Here is a 12,858-nt window from a genome sequence, read left to right on the forward strand (position 1 = left end):
GCTTCGCTTAAATACCGGCGGGGGAGGCCGCGCTCGGTCTCACTCGCCGCAGCCGGCCCGCGCACCGCGTTCTCCCGCCGCTCGTCTTTCGCGTCCACTACCGCCGCCTCCACCGGTAAGAGGCCGGTCTGTGCACCCCGGGCCCTGGTCCTCCAACCCGGTGCTGCGGTCCGCACCACGCCTCCTGCCCGAGGGACCCGGCCACACGGCCCCGGGATCGGCGGGGCCGGGCCTAGGCGGGGTGGACGGCCGGTGCACGGCGGGTGCGGAGTGGGGGGTGGCGGAATCTGGGTGGGGGGGCCCCCCGGGGCGGGGCCGGGCCGCAGTGCGGAGAGTCCCGGTGGCGGCGCCGCCGCCCGCGAGTGGGGGGCGTCCTGAGAAAGACCCAGGCCTGGTTCCGGGCGGTTACTCCCCTGCCGGACTCGGGGGCGGCGGGGGGGAGGCGGACCTTCTGTACCGGGGCTCGTCTGACCGGACGGGTGTTAACGCAGACCGCAATGGAAGAGGAGATCGCCGCGCTCGTTATCGACAATGGCTCCGGCATGTGCAAGGCGGGCTTTGCTGGGGATGACGCCCCCCGAGCCGTGTTTCCGTCCATCGTCGGGCGACCCCGACACCAGGGCGTGATGGTGGGTATGGGCCAGAAGGACTCGTACGTGGGCGACGAGGCCCAGAGCAAGCGCGGCATCCTGACCCTCAAGTACCCCATCGAGCACGGCATCGTCACCAACTGGGACGACATGGAGAAGATCTGGCACCATACCTTCTACAACGAGCTGCGCGTGGCCCCCGAGGAGCACCCCGTGCTGCTGACCGAGGCCCCCCTGAACCCCAAGGCCAACCGTGAGAAGATGACTCAGGTAAGTTCTGCCCCCATGGGTTGGCTGCCCATCTGTTTTCGTTAAGCCATGTTCTGCTCAGCTTTATTTTCTGAAATTCAAGTATTTCTTTCGATATTTCCAGGGTTCTGTTCCTCTCCTGGCATTTCCTCCCTGAAGTCTCAAGGTTTCTTATTTGTGTTTCTGCCTGCAACCTTTTCTTTTCTCTACACATCACATTTGTGGCATGCCAGCATGCAGTGTGTGAGCATGGGGTGGCTCTGCGTCCCTGCCTCTGACTAAGGAGCCTGTTGCCTTTTCTCCAGATCATGTTCGAGACCTTCAACACCCCAGCCATGTATGTGGCCATCCAGGCCGTGCTGTCCCTGTACGCCTCTGGCCGCACCACTGGTATTGTCATGGACTCTGGGGACGGGGTCACCCACACTGTGCCCATCTACGAGGGGTACGCCCTGCCCCACGCCATCCTGCGTCTGGACCTGGCTGGCCGGGACCTGACGGACTACCTCATGAAGATCCTCACGGAGCGTGGCTACAGCTTCACCACCACCGCCGAGCGGGAAATCGTGCGTGACATCAAAGAGAAGCTGTGCTACGTCGCCCTGGACTTCGAGCAGGAGATGGCCACGGCCGCATCGTCCTCCTCCCTGGAGAAGAGCTATGAGCTGCCCGACGGGCAGGTGATCACCATCGGCAACGAGCGGTTCCGCTGCCCAGAGGCGCTCTTCCAGCCCTCCTTCTTGGGTAGGTGTTGGGCTGGGGAGGGCGGTGCTGCTTGTGGCCTCCAAGGGGCGTGTGCCCTGACGGAGAGCTTTGTCTCTTAGGGATGGAGTCCTGTGGTATCCACGAGACCACTTTCAACTCCATCATGAAGTGTGACGTCGACATCCGCAAGGACCTCTACGCCAACACGGTGCTGTCCGGTGGGACCACCATGTACCCCGGCATCGCCGACAGGATGCAGAAGGAGATCACAGCCCTGGCGCCCAGCACGATGAAGATCAAGGTGAGTCCGGGGCTCTGGGTGGGGCTCCGAGGCCTCGCTGTTAAGACTGGGCAGTGGGCTAAACGCCGCGTTGTTGTTCACAGATCATCGCTCCTCCTGAGCGCAAGTACTCGGTGTGGATCGGGGGCTCCATCCTGGCCTCACTGTCCACCTTCCAGCAGATGTGGATCAGCAAGCAGGAGTATGACGAGTCGGGCCCCTCCATCGTCCACCGCAAATGCTTCTAAACGGACTGCGGGCAGATGCGTAGCCTTGGCTGCGTGAGTGAATTCCGGAGTCGAAGTTTGCCCTGGCAGATGTAGACGCCTCATGCTCGCCTCGTGAAACTGGAATAAGCCTTTGAAAAGAAATCTGTCCTTGAAGCTTGTATCTGATATCAGCACTGGATCGTAGAACTTGTTGCTGATCTTGACCTTGTATCCAAGTTAACTGTTCCCTTGGTGTATGTTTAATACCCTGTACATATCTTTGATTTAAACCCTTAGCACACGCGGCTCGGTCAGTTCGTGGCTGAGGTCGAGAACACGTTTATGGAAGAGAAATCCGTTGACTTGAGAATCTGCAAGACCGTGAGGTTCTGATCTGTGCAGGGTATTAATGTGTAAGAGCTGCCTATTCCTGGATTTCTCTAGAGGTTGGCAAGAGTCCTGAACCAGTTGTCATTTCTGTCTTGCCGGTCTGACAGGGTTGGGAAGGTCCGAGCCTTAGGACCCACTTTCCTTTCTTACCCGATGTTTTCCTGCCAGAACACCGTGGGTTGTTAATTGCCTTGAGTTGGAAAACGGTTTGCATTTACAACTGTAAATTTATTCATCCTTTTAATTTATGTAAGGTTTTTGTACACAATTCTCAATTCTTTAAGAGATGACAACAAAATTTTGGTTTTCTACTGTCATGTGAGAACATTAGGCCCCAGCAACGCGTCATTGTGTGAGGAAAATAAAGTGCTGCAGTAACGTGCGGTGGCTTGTGTTTGGAGGGGTGGGGGGCTTGGTGTACGCATCAGGTCTAGTGAGCAGCCTGGGACTGTGCAGTCAACTGGGGAGCCCCTCTCCCATGTAGGGGGACTTGTGTAAAGGATTCTGTGCGGCTGCTCTGAGACTAGAAGCCGGGGAGGGGGAGCCGTCTTGGGCACATGGAGGGATATGGTGCAGGGAAGCTCCTGGAGCCGCACAGGGTGGGTGCTCTCCACGTGCGAGTTGTACTGGGACTTTGGGGTTGCTTCCACAAGTGCAATGGAGCGGCCATGAAGTTGATGAAATCACTGGGTCTCTGAACCAAGGGACCCGGTCACCAGTGGTATGAGCATGACCGACTTGCCCTTCAAAACATCCTTGTTTGGGCCCCTGGGCCTCAGGTTCAGTGCTTCTAGTGGTGGCCCAGAGTTATGCAGCTTTGACAAATACCCAAATTGACTTATTTACAGGTTGGGTCAAAGAAGTTTTTGTTTTGAGAGGGTGCATGTTGTGGGTGGGGGGCAGAGGGCGAGAGAATATTCAGCAGAGGCTTGATCCCACAACCCTGAGACCTGAGCTGGAAGCAGAGCCACCCAGCCACTTAAAGGAAGTAAGATTTCTTAACTTGATTGAAAAAGCTTAGGGATTTGGAAGTACTTCTTTTTGAAATGGTTAAAGATTCCACTGTCTGACGGACCCTTTTTTGCCTTTGCTGCTGGGAAGCGTATTTCATCATTGGGGAGGACGTTGCTTCCTACATCCCATCTTGGTTGGTTGGGGAGGGGGCTCTGTTAGGCTTGAAGCACGGAGACCCGAGAGCACATGACTGAAGGCTGTGGAGAGTGAGCCCTCCCAAGCCCTGGCCTTCGGCCTGTCCTTCCCTCCTGGGACCACCCATGGGAACGTATGGAGTGATCATACTACTTTCTTACCCTGGGCGGCTTTCCACCTTCAGTTGGGACGAGGTCTGGTCTGCAGAGTGCACGGATCCCAGCAGCAGAGGAGAGAGGGCTCCATGTGTGTTGGGTAGGAAAGCAGGGGAAAACACCTCCATTAAAGAACCAGGAGAAGAAATGTGGCCACACTGTCAGCCCTATCCTGGACCGCCCGTCCTGGTGTTGGGGCCGGTGGGCCAGTCCCTCTACTGTCCCCACAGGAGAGTCATGGCTTCTCCCCATGGGTGTGAGGACACAGGCCCCCCGACACCTGAGCCAGCAAACCACCTCTGTCAGCATTTCTCAGAACCCCCGAGTCCACCAAGATGCTAAGCCTTGAGAAAGCAGATGGGGCTTGGGATGACTTTTGAAACCACCTGCTCAAACCAAAGCAACACAAGGATAGTTCCACCTGCTTCTACAAAAGAAAAGGGAGCTCTCTTCAAGGGAACACCGTCATCAACAAAGTCAGCAGACGTATTTGGGACGCAGCATCTTCTAAGTGGAGAACCAGGGATTTATCTCCAGGCTATGCAAGGACCTGTGAACCATTAAGACAGGGAAACCTGCAGAGGAGTGAGAAAGAGCATCTGAGCGGACAACTGACAGAAGATGAAACGTCAGAGGCTAATGTCTTCAATACCACTCAGTGTGATGAATGGAAGCTTCTGGAGGGGTTGCCTCCTTGGAGAAGTGTCTTATACCCCTGGGGACTCAGTGCACCCCCGCAAGGCTCCCCTTCCCCAGGGCTACCCTGGTGTCCTGACAGTGAGGCAGGGGTGAAGGATGTGCCCTGAGTGGAGCGGGAGGCTCGCGGGTGCCCAGGCTTCCTGAGGTGTGAGGAGCGTCCACACGCCCAGCAGGTGGTCAGTAACTGCTCCAACCTGGAGTCAGTGTCCCCAGGCAAGAGGTGGACATTGCGTTTATCGGATGCAGTTCCAAGTCCAAGGTCCTTTGATTTCATATGGTCAGTGTTTTAGTAGAACACAGAGACCATTTCAAGGATTCCCACTGGAAAGGCTGGTCTCGTGAGTGAGAGACTGGCTTCCAGGACCTTTTCTGGTCAGAGGCAGCAAACCTCCAACTCAGAGAGCTTCCATCTGAGAGTCGCGGGAGCTGCTGCTGCTGCAGTGGATCCCCCACGGCCTCCCACAGCTGTGCTGGCCTGCAGCCTCGCCCCCACCGACTGGTGGCCAGCCAGCTATTCTCTCCCGCAGGAAGCTTCCCCTCCCTTTCAGCTCCCGGTGGGGGCCTCTCCTAGGGGTGCCCTCCAGGGAGGCCTGTCATGGTGCAGGATTCCCAAGGGTCCTTCCACATTTGCAGGAGGGTGCCCCTCTGGAGAGTTACACCTCCCACCCCATTGATTGTGGGTTCTGCCATGGAACATGTTTTAGATAATGAAATAGCTTGAGGAACTTTAGGAACCAGTGTGGAGTGGCCCTGCTCTCTTTCCCCTCGCTCTGGGACCACAGTATTCCAGAGAGAGGCTTCTCCATCAGTCTGGAGGCTGGAGAGATGCCATCAGAGCCAACCTGGATGGACATACAGGGTGAGCAAGAAAGAAATCCTTATTGCTGGAAGTCAATGAGATTGTGGGGTCACTTGTTATGCAGCGTAATTGAGCCTCTCCTGCCTGATACAGCATCATAGTGTATGTGAGTGGTACCCTCTGGAGTTGTGCCGTGTACCACCCGTGTGGCCATCCATGGTGTCCCTGCACAGCCTGTCTGCCTCCTGTGCACCTACCCCACCATGTAGGTGCTTGCGTTTTTTGTCTCCCTCCTGGTCTTTAGGATCGATCGATCGATCGATCGATCGATCTATCTACCTACCTACCTACCTACCTATCTATCTAGGATCCATCCATCCATCCATCTTTTTTAAAAAACTGTGATAAGGGGTGCCTGGGTGGCTCAGATGGTTAAGCATCTGCCTTTGGCTCAGGTCATGATCCCAGGGTCCTGGAATCGAGTCCCACATCAGACTCCTGGCTCAGCGGGGAGCCTGCTTCTCCCTCAGCTGTTCCCCCTGCTTGTGCTCGCTCTTTCTCTCTCTCTCTGACAAATAAATACAGAAATACTTAAAAAAATAAAAAAAACTGTGATAAAATATATAACACAAAATTTATCCTTTTTATAATAGCATCAAAAAGGATAAAATACATGGGATTAACTTTACCAAGGAGATGAAAGAGTTGTACAATGAAGAATATTAAACATTCCTAAAAGAAATTTTAAAAGATATAAGTGGAAATACCCCATATTCACGAATTGTTAAACAATATTGTTAAAGTGTCAATATTATCTAAAGTGATCTACAGATTCAGTGCAATCCCTGTAAAAGTCTTACTAATGTCTTTTTACAGTAGAAAATCCACCCTAAAATTCATATGGAATCTCATAGCCCCCAAACAACCTTGAAAAAGAAGAACAAAACTGGAGGATTCCCACTTCCTGATTTCAAAATCTACTGCAGAACTATAGTAATCAAAGCAGTGTGTACTGGCATAAAGACAGACCGCAGGAATAGAACGAACAGAAATAGAGCCTCATATGTATGGTCAAGTGATTTGCAACAAGGGGGCCAGGACCTCTGAGTAGTGAAAGGACAGTCTTTTTAACAAATGGTGCTGGAACCTGGATGTCTACATGCAAAAGAATGATGCTGGATCCTTACCTCACGCCATATACAAGCATTAGCTCAATACTGACTGGGGGCCAAAATGTAAGACCTAGAAAACCAGGGAAGGAGAGCCTCACGGCATTGGCTTCGGCAGGGGTCCCCTGGGTGTGACACCAAAGTCACGAGGTGACAAAAGAAAAAAATAGACAAAAAGGACCTCACGAAAATTTTACAGTTTTGCACACCCAGAAATTCCATGTGTCTGTGGATTTGATGACTCTGGGATCTCGTGGAGGTGGACCCACGCAGCACTTGTCTTGTGTCTGCTTTTGCCACTGCACACAGCACCCTCCAGGTTCATCACGCTGTAACGGGCGTCAGGATGTCTTCGGGGAATGAAACTCCGTCTCGTCTCGGTGTAGACTGCAGTTTGTCTGTCTGCCCATCCGCAGACAGACACTGCGTGGCTGCCACCTCTTGGCTCCCGTGGATCGTGCTGCCGGAGCATGGGTGGGTAAATATCTCCTTGGGTCTGCTTCTCATACATGTGGGCACCTGCCAAGAGGTGGAATCCCGGGTCACATGGCAACGCTAACTTTCTGGGGAAACCCATCCCATCTGCACGGCAGCAGCCCGCGTCAGGTTCCCACCGGCCTGCCGTGGGACCAGTCCCTCCACACACCAAAGTACTTGCCCTTTACGGTGCTGTTGCTAGGGGCCGCCCCAGCCGGTGTGCCACAGGCCCTTTGAGGGCAACTGCCGTAGGCTCGCCAGGGTCTCCCACCCCCTCACGCACGCCTGCCAGGCAGTAAGTGCTCGGGACCTGTCCGGTATCGGAGCCAGCGGACTCGGTCCTGTCTCCAGGGCAGTAAAACAAAGCATTCAGAAGACACGTAAGCTCCGGATTCAGGGAGCAGAGCCGAAACGTGACCTTGGGCGGGACGGGGTGGGTTGGGGGGCTGGGGGCTTCAAGGGCATGGAGGTATTCAGGACAAACTGACACCCGAGGAGGGTAGAGCCCAGGACAGCGGAATTCGGGATTTGGATGTCATGTCCACCCCCGCCCACCCGCCCCGGGCCCAGGAGGGCTGGCTCCAGGGGGCGGCATCTCTCCAGCAGGACACGAGGGGCCGCACGGGCCCTGGAGGTGGGCCAGCTTTCCGCTGCCGGCCTGCCTCACTGGCTCTGGTGAAGCAACGCAGGAGGCCCCGTGCTGATACCGAGAGCCCCGTAATTCCTGGCCGCTCACTGGGAGCCCGGCCCTGCTCACCTTGCACTGGCCTCGTCAGAGCCCTGTCCTCGTCCTCATAAGGAAAAGACCCCGCGATGTTAGAGGCCTGCGCGGCCTAAATCACGAGGGAACTCTGCCTCTGGGAAACAGGCATCAATTTCCGTATTTAAAAAAGAACACATCGTGTCTGAGTGCAAAGGTAAAAGATTTGGAAAATGTAAAGGAAAACGATCCCCGTTGGTGCCAAGGAAAGCTTGTGGGCACCGTAGGAAGACCCTTTGTTTTCTCCCCTGTGCTTTGAAAAGGAAAAGACAAATTTACGTGGAATGTTCGATGCTCCCCCCGAGCAAAGCCCATCCTTCCCTGTTTCTTCTTCTCTCTGCCTTCTTTCCTTTGTTTTCTCTTTAATCAGCTTTCAATTTTGGAAGAGTTTCAGGTTTATGGAAAGCTTGCAAAGACAGCACAGAGCCCTCCCCACTCCACCGTGTCGTGCGTCCCGCCGGCGCTCTGCACGGGTCACCAATCAGGAGCCAGTCTGGGCTCGCTGCTGGGAACCGAAGTCCACACTTGGCTCAGGTTTCCTTGGTTTTCTTGTCACACCCTCTTTCTGCCCCAGTCCTCACGACTCCTCAGGCTGCCTCTGGGCTGAGCCGTCTCTCCCATCTCTGGTTTCGGGGGCCGGGCAATTCTTGGGGGGACAGGGGAGGGAGGTTCTGGGGTCGTCCCTCTGTCAGGACGTGTCTGATGTTGGGTGATGGGTCTGGGGAGGAAGACCACGGAGCTGAAGGGCCTTCTCGTCACAGAACGTCAGGTCCCTGCTCTCAATGTGACTTGTCACCAAGGATGGGACTCTGACCCCTGGCCGGGGTGTGGTCATTCTCTCCAGCTGTGGGGACGTCACTACGTGGAGCCCACACTCCGGGGGTCGGGGGTGGGGGGGTCACGCTCTACTTTCACTTCGCCGTCTTGAGCGGAGAGCTGGACGGAAACGATGTCCCCCTCTGTGTGGGAGACTCGAGTCTTCCCCTCCGGCCACTCGTTCCGTCAAGTACTTGCGTCAGTGGACATCTCGGTGTCCACAGACACGGTGGATTCTGATCCACTCCTACTTGACCTGCTTCGTTGTGTTAACGGCCCCATCCTTGGCGGCTGGGAGCGCTCCCGCATCTCTCTGAACAGGCCCAGTGGCAGGGATGTGGCCGGTTCTTCCGCATGGCAGGATCCCTGGTGCCTTCCCCGCCTCAGGCCGGTCCGCTGTTCCTCTGCCCCTTCCTTTCCTTGGAGAACGGCCTTAGCACAGTTCGGGGCCTGGGTGGGCTCATGGCCCTGGGGGGTCCTCGCCCGCCGGCCCTCTCTGGTGGCGGGGCAAGGAGATGGCACGCGCACACATGTCTGTATGTGACCCCCTGTGCTCCTGTGAAGCCGCCGTGAGCTCCCGCGGACGTCCCCTACCCACGCCGCACGGGCCCGTCTACCCTGCGCCTCGCTCCTGTCCACTCCCACTCCAACAGCGGGAAACCTGACCCCCAACACCCAGCACCCACCCCCTCAATCACTGCATCCCAGCGCGTGGGCCGTGGCTTCCGAATTGCTTCACCAACTGCCATGCAGGTCCTGGGACGCTCCTTCTGCCCTTCATCTTACAGACCCCGCTCATCTCCCGAGCGACCGGCTCAGCGCCCTCTCCCCACCCGGTCCGTCTGGGGGCTTCGGGCATGGCTCCCGCCGTCTGCTGTAAACCTCGGGGTCTGCGCAAACGCCTAGTGCCCGCACGCATCAGCACGGACGGTGTGATGACAGTGCTCCGCGCTCCGCCGTCTGAACCCCACCCCCGTAAACCTGGCGACCATCCTACATTTACTCTCCGATGTTTGCCTCTTCCAGAAGCCACAGCCGTGGGCGCAACACCACGCAGCCTTTGCACACGGGCCTGTTCTGCTTAGCGACACGCACCTCGGGTCTGTCACCTGTCCCGCCGGCTCAACAGCCCCTCGTTCTCATCGCTGCCCGGTGCTCAGTGCTCGGACATCCCTCACCTGGTTTATCCGTCCGTCTACTAAGGACATTCAGTTTGCTTCTAGCTTCTGGCGATTACTAGTGAAGGGAATACAAACATTTCTGTGGAGGTTTTTGTGTGGACAGAAGCTTCCAAGTCAGGTGGGTAAAATATCAGCGGCATAATCACTGGATTGAACGGCGACGTTATCTTTATCTCTGTGGGAAACTGCCAAATTATCTTCCAGAGTGGCTGTACCAGTTTGCATCCCTACCAGCAATGAAAGACCATTTCTGCGGCTCTACTCCTTGCCAGCAATCTGGTATTCTCATTTTTTAAAATGTGATAAAATACACATAACACAGAATTTACCATCATAACCACTTTGAAGTGTTCAGTGGTGTTAAGTACACGGTGGTACAACTGATCTTCGGAATTCCTTTCATTTTGTAAAAACTCAAACTCCGTCCCCATTAAACAATAACCCCACACCCCCCTCCGGCACCCACCATCCATTTCTGTTTCTCTGAATGACGACTCCGGGGACCTCTAGAGACTCCTCGTACAGTATCCTTTTGTGATGGCCGATTTCACTTGGTACGTCTTCAGGTTTCATCGATATTGTAGCATGTGTTAGAATTTCCCTCCTTTTAATCCATCAAAATTCTAGAGGAGAACATAGGCAGCAACCTCTACGACATCGGCCAAAGCAACCTTTTTCATGACACATCCCCAAAGGCAAGAGAAACAAAAGATAAAATGAATTTATGGGACTTCATCAAGATTAAAAGTTTCTGCACAGCCAAGGAAACACTCAGAAAAACTAAGAGGCAGCCCACGGAATGGGAGAATATATTTGCAAATGACACTACAGATAAAGGACTGGTATCCAAGATCTACAAAGAACTTCTCAAACTCAATACACGAGAAACAAATAAACAAATCAAAAAATGGGCAGAAGATATGAACAGACACTTTTCCAATGAAGACATACAAATGGCTAACAGACACATGAAAAAATGTTCAAAATCATTAGCCATCAAGGAAATTCAAATCAAAACCACACTGAGATACCACCTTACGCCAGTTAGAATGGCAAAAATAGACAAGGCAAGAAACAACAATTGTTGGAGAGGATGTGGAGAAAGGGGATCCCTCCTACATTGTTGGTGGGAATGCAAGTTGGTACAGCCACTCTGGAAAACAGTGTGGAGGTCCCTTAAAAAGTTAAAAATTGAGCTACCCTATGATCCAGCCATTGCACTACTGGGTATTTACCCCAAAGATACAGACGTAGTGAAGAGAAGGGCCATATGCACCCCAATGTTCATAGCAGCAATGTCCACAATAGCTAAATTGTGGAAGGAGCCGAGATGCCCTTCAACAGATGACTGGATTAAGAAGTTGTGGTCCATATATACAATGGAATATTACTCAGCTATCAGAAAGAACGAGTTCTCAACATTTGCTACAACATGGACAGCACTGGAGGAGATAATGCTAAGTGAAATAAGTCAAGCAGAGAAAGACAACTATCATATGATTTCTCTCATCTATGGAACATAAGAACTAGGATGATCGGTAGGGGAAGAAAGGGATAAAGAAAGGGGGGTAATCAGAAGGGGGAATGAAACATGAGAGACTATGGACTATGAGAAACAAACTGAGGACTTCAGAGGGGAGGGGGGTGGGGGAATGGGATAGACCGGTGATGGGTAGTAAGGAGGGCACGTATTGCATGGTGTACTGGGTGTTATACACAACTAATGAATCATCGAGCCTTACATCGGAAACCGGGGATGTACTGTATGGTGACTAACATAATATAATAAAAAATCATTAAAAAAAAAAATAAATAAAAAAAAAAAAGAATTTCCCTCCTTTTTAAGGATAAATAATAATCTATGTATGGAAGGACCCTATTTAGTTTGTCCATTCATTTGTTGGCGGACACTCGGGTTGCTTCACTGCTGGGTGTTGTGAATGTCGGTGTGCTCATATCTCTTTAAGACCCTGCTTTCAGTTCTTTTGGGTAAAAATCCAGAAGTGGAATTTCAGGGTTATATATATGATAATTCTGTTTTTAGTATATTTGAGGAACTCACATGTCAGGTTTTTAATTTAATTTTTAATTTTAAAAGATTTAACTTATTTATTTATTTATTTGAGAGGGAGAGAGCAGGTGCACAAGCTGGGGGGAGGGGCACAGGGGGAGGAAGAGAGAATCTCAGGCTGACTCTGTGCTGAGTGCGGATCTTGACACGGGGCTCGATCTCACAACCCTGAGATCACAACCTGAGCCAAAACCGAGGGTAAGATGCCTAATAACCAACTGAAGCACCCAGGCGCCCTGAGTTGTTGTATCCTTATTATTAGTTTTAAGAGATCTTTATATCTCCTGGCTGCAAGACCTTTATCAGATGTGTGATTTACAAATATTTTCTCTAAGTCCATCACTTATCTTTTCATTTTCTCAACAGTGTCCTTCACAGAGTAAAAATTTTAAAGTTTAATGAAGGCCAACTCACTTTTTTCTTTTGTGGACCACGATTTTGGTGTTATATCCAGGAACTCACGTCCGAGGTCCTGTAGATGTCCTTCTCTGTCTCTTCTAGAAGTCTGATGGTTTTGCATTTGACGTTTAAGCCTTGGGGTTAGGGCTTCAACACATGAATTTTCTGGAAACACAGTTCAGCCCATAAAACCAGTGTGGCTGGAGCTTTATCAAAGTTATTGAGGTTTTCAAAGAGCTAGCTTTCGGCTTCATTGATTTTTCTCTATTACTTATTCATTTCTATATCATTGATTTTTGCTATTTTCTTGGTCCTTCCTTCTCTTTTGGGTTTAATTTTCTCTTCTTTTTTTCTGTCTTAAGATAGAAGCATATACACTTGATTTTGGAGCCTTATTATTTTTTAATATCCACATTTAAAGCTATATATATACCCTCTAGCAACTGTTCTGGTTGCATCTCCAAATTTTTGAGCTATTGTTTTCCATATCATTTGGTTAAAAATATGTCCTAATTTCCCTTGTGATTCATTTTCTAATCCATGGATTACTTAGGGATATGTTGTTTACTTCCAAGTATTTTAAATTTTTCCAGAATCTTTTTGTTGTTGATTTCTACTTTAATTTTGTAGAGGTCAGAAAACATAATCCATATAATTTCAATCCTTTCGAATTTATTTTATTTTTATTTTAAAAAAAGATTTATTTATTTATTTATTTGACAGAGAGAGAGAGGCAGTGAGAGAGGGAACACAAGCAGGG

The 12,858-nt window shown here is 51.8% G+C and overlaps 1 protein-coding gene across 2 annotated transcripts; it reads left to right on the forward strand.

Moving 5' to 3' along the window:
• ACTG1 (actin gamma 1) lies at positions 1-2,801 on the forward strand. Of its 2 annotated transcripts, XM_026483907.4 has the most exons (5): positions 1-115; positions 492-860; positions 1,145-1,583; positions 1,664-1,845; positions 1,929-2,801. In XM_026483907.4, exons 2-5 carry the CDS (start codon positions 498-500, stop codon positions 2,070-2,072), a joined length of 1,128 nt encoding a protein of 375 aa, XP_026339692.1. In that variant the 5' UTR covers positions 1-115; positions 492-497; the 3' UTR covers positions 2,073-2,801. The 2 variants fall into 2 exon arrangements, with proteins under 2 accessions (XP_026339692.1, XP_057174269.1); XM_057318286.1 differs by having other exon boundaries at positions 7-115; positions 1,664-2,801.
• The last annotated feature ends 10,057 nt before the right edge of the window (positions 2,802-12,858 follow it).

Source organism: Ursus arctos, unplaced genomic scaffold, assembly GCF_023065955.2.
Source record: "Ursus arctos isolate Adak ecotype North America unplaced genomic scaffold, UrsArc2.0 scaffold_24, whole genome shotgun sequence".
Taxonomy (NCBI): domain Eukaryota; kingdom Metazoa; phylum Chordata; class Mammalia; order Carnivora; family Ursidae; genus Ursus; species Ursus arctos.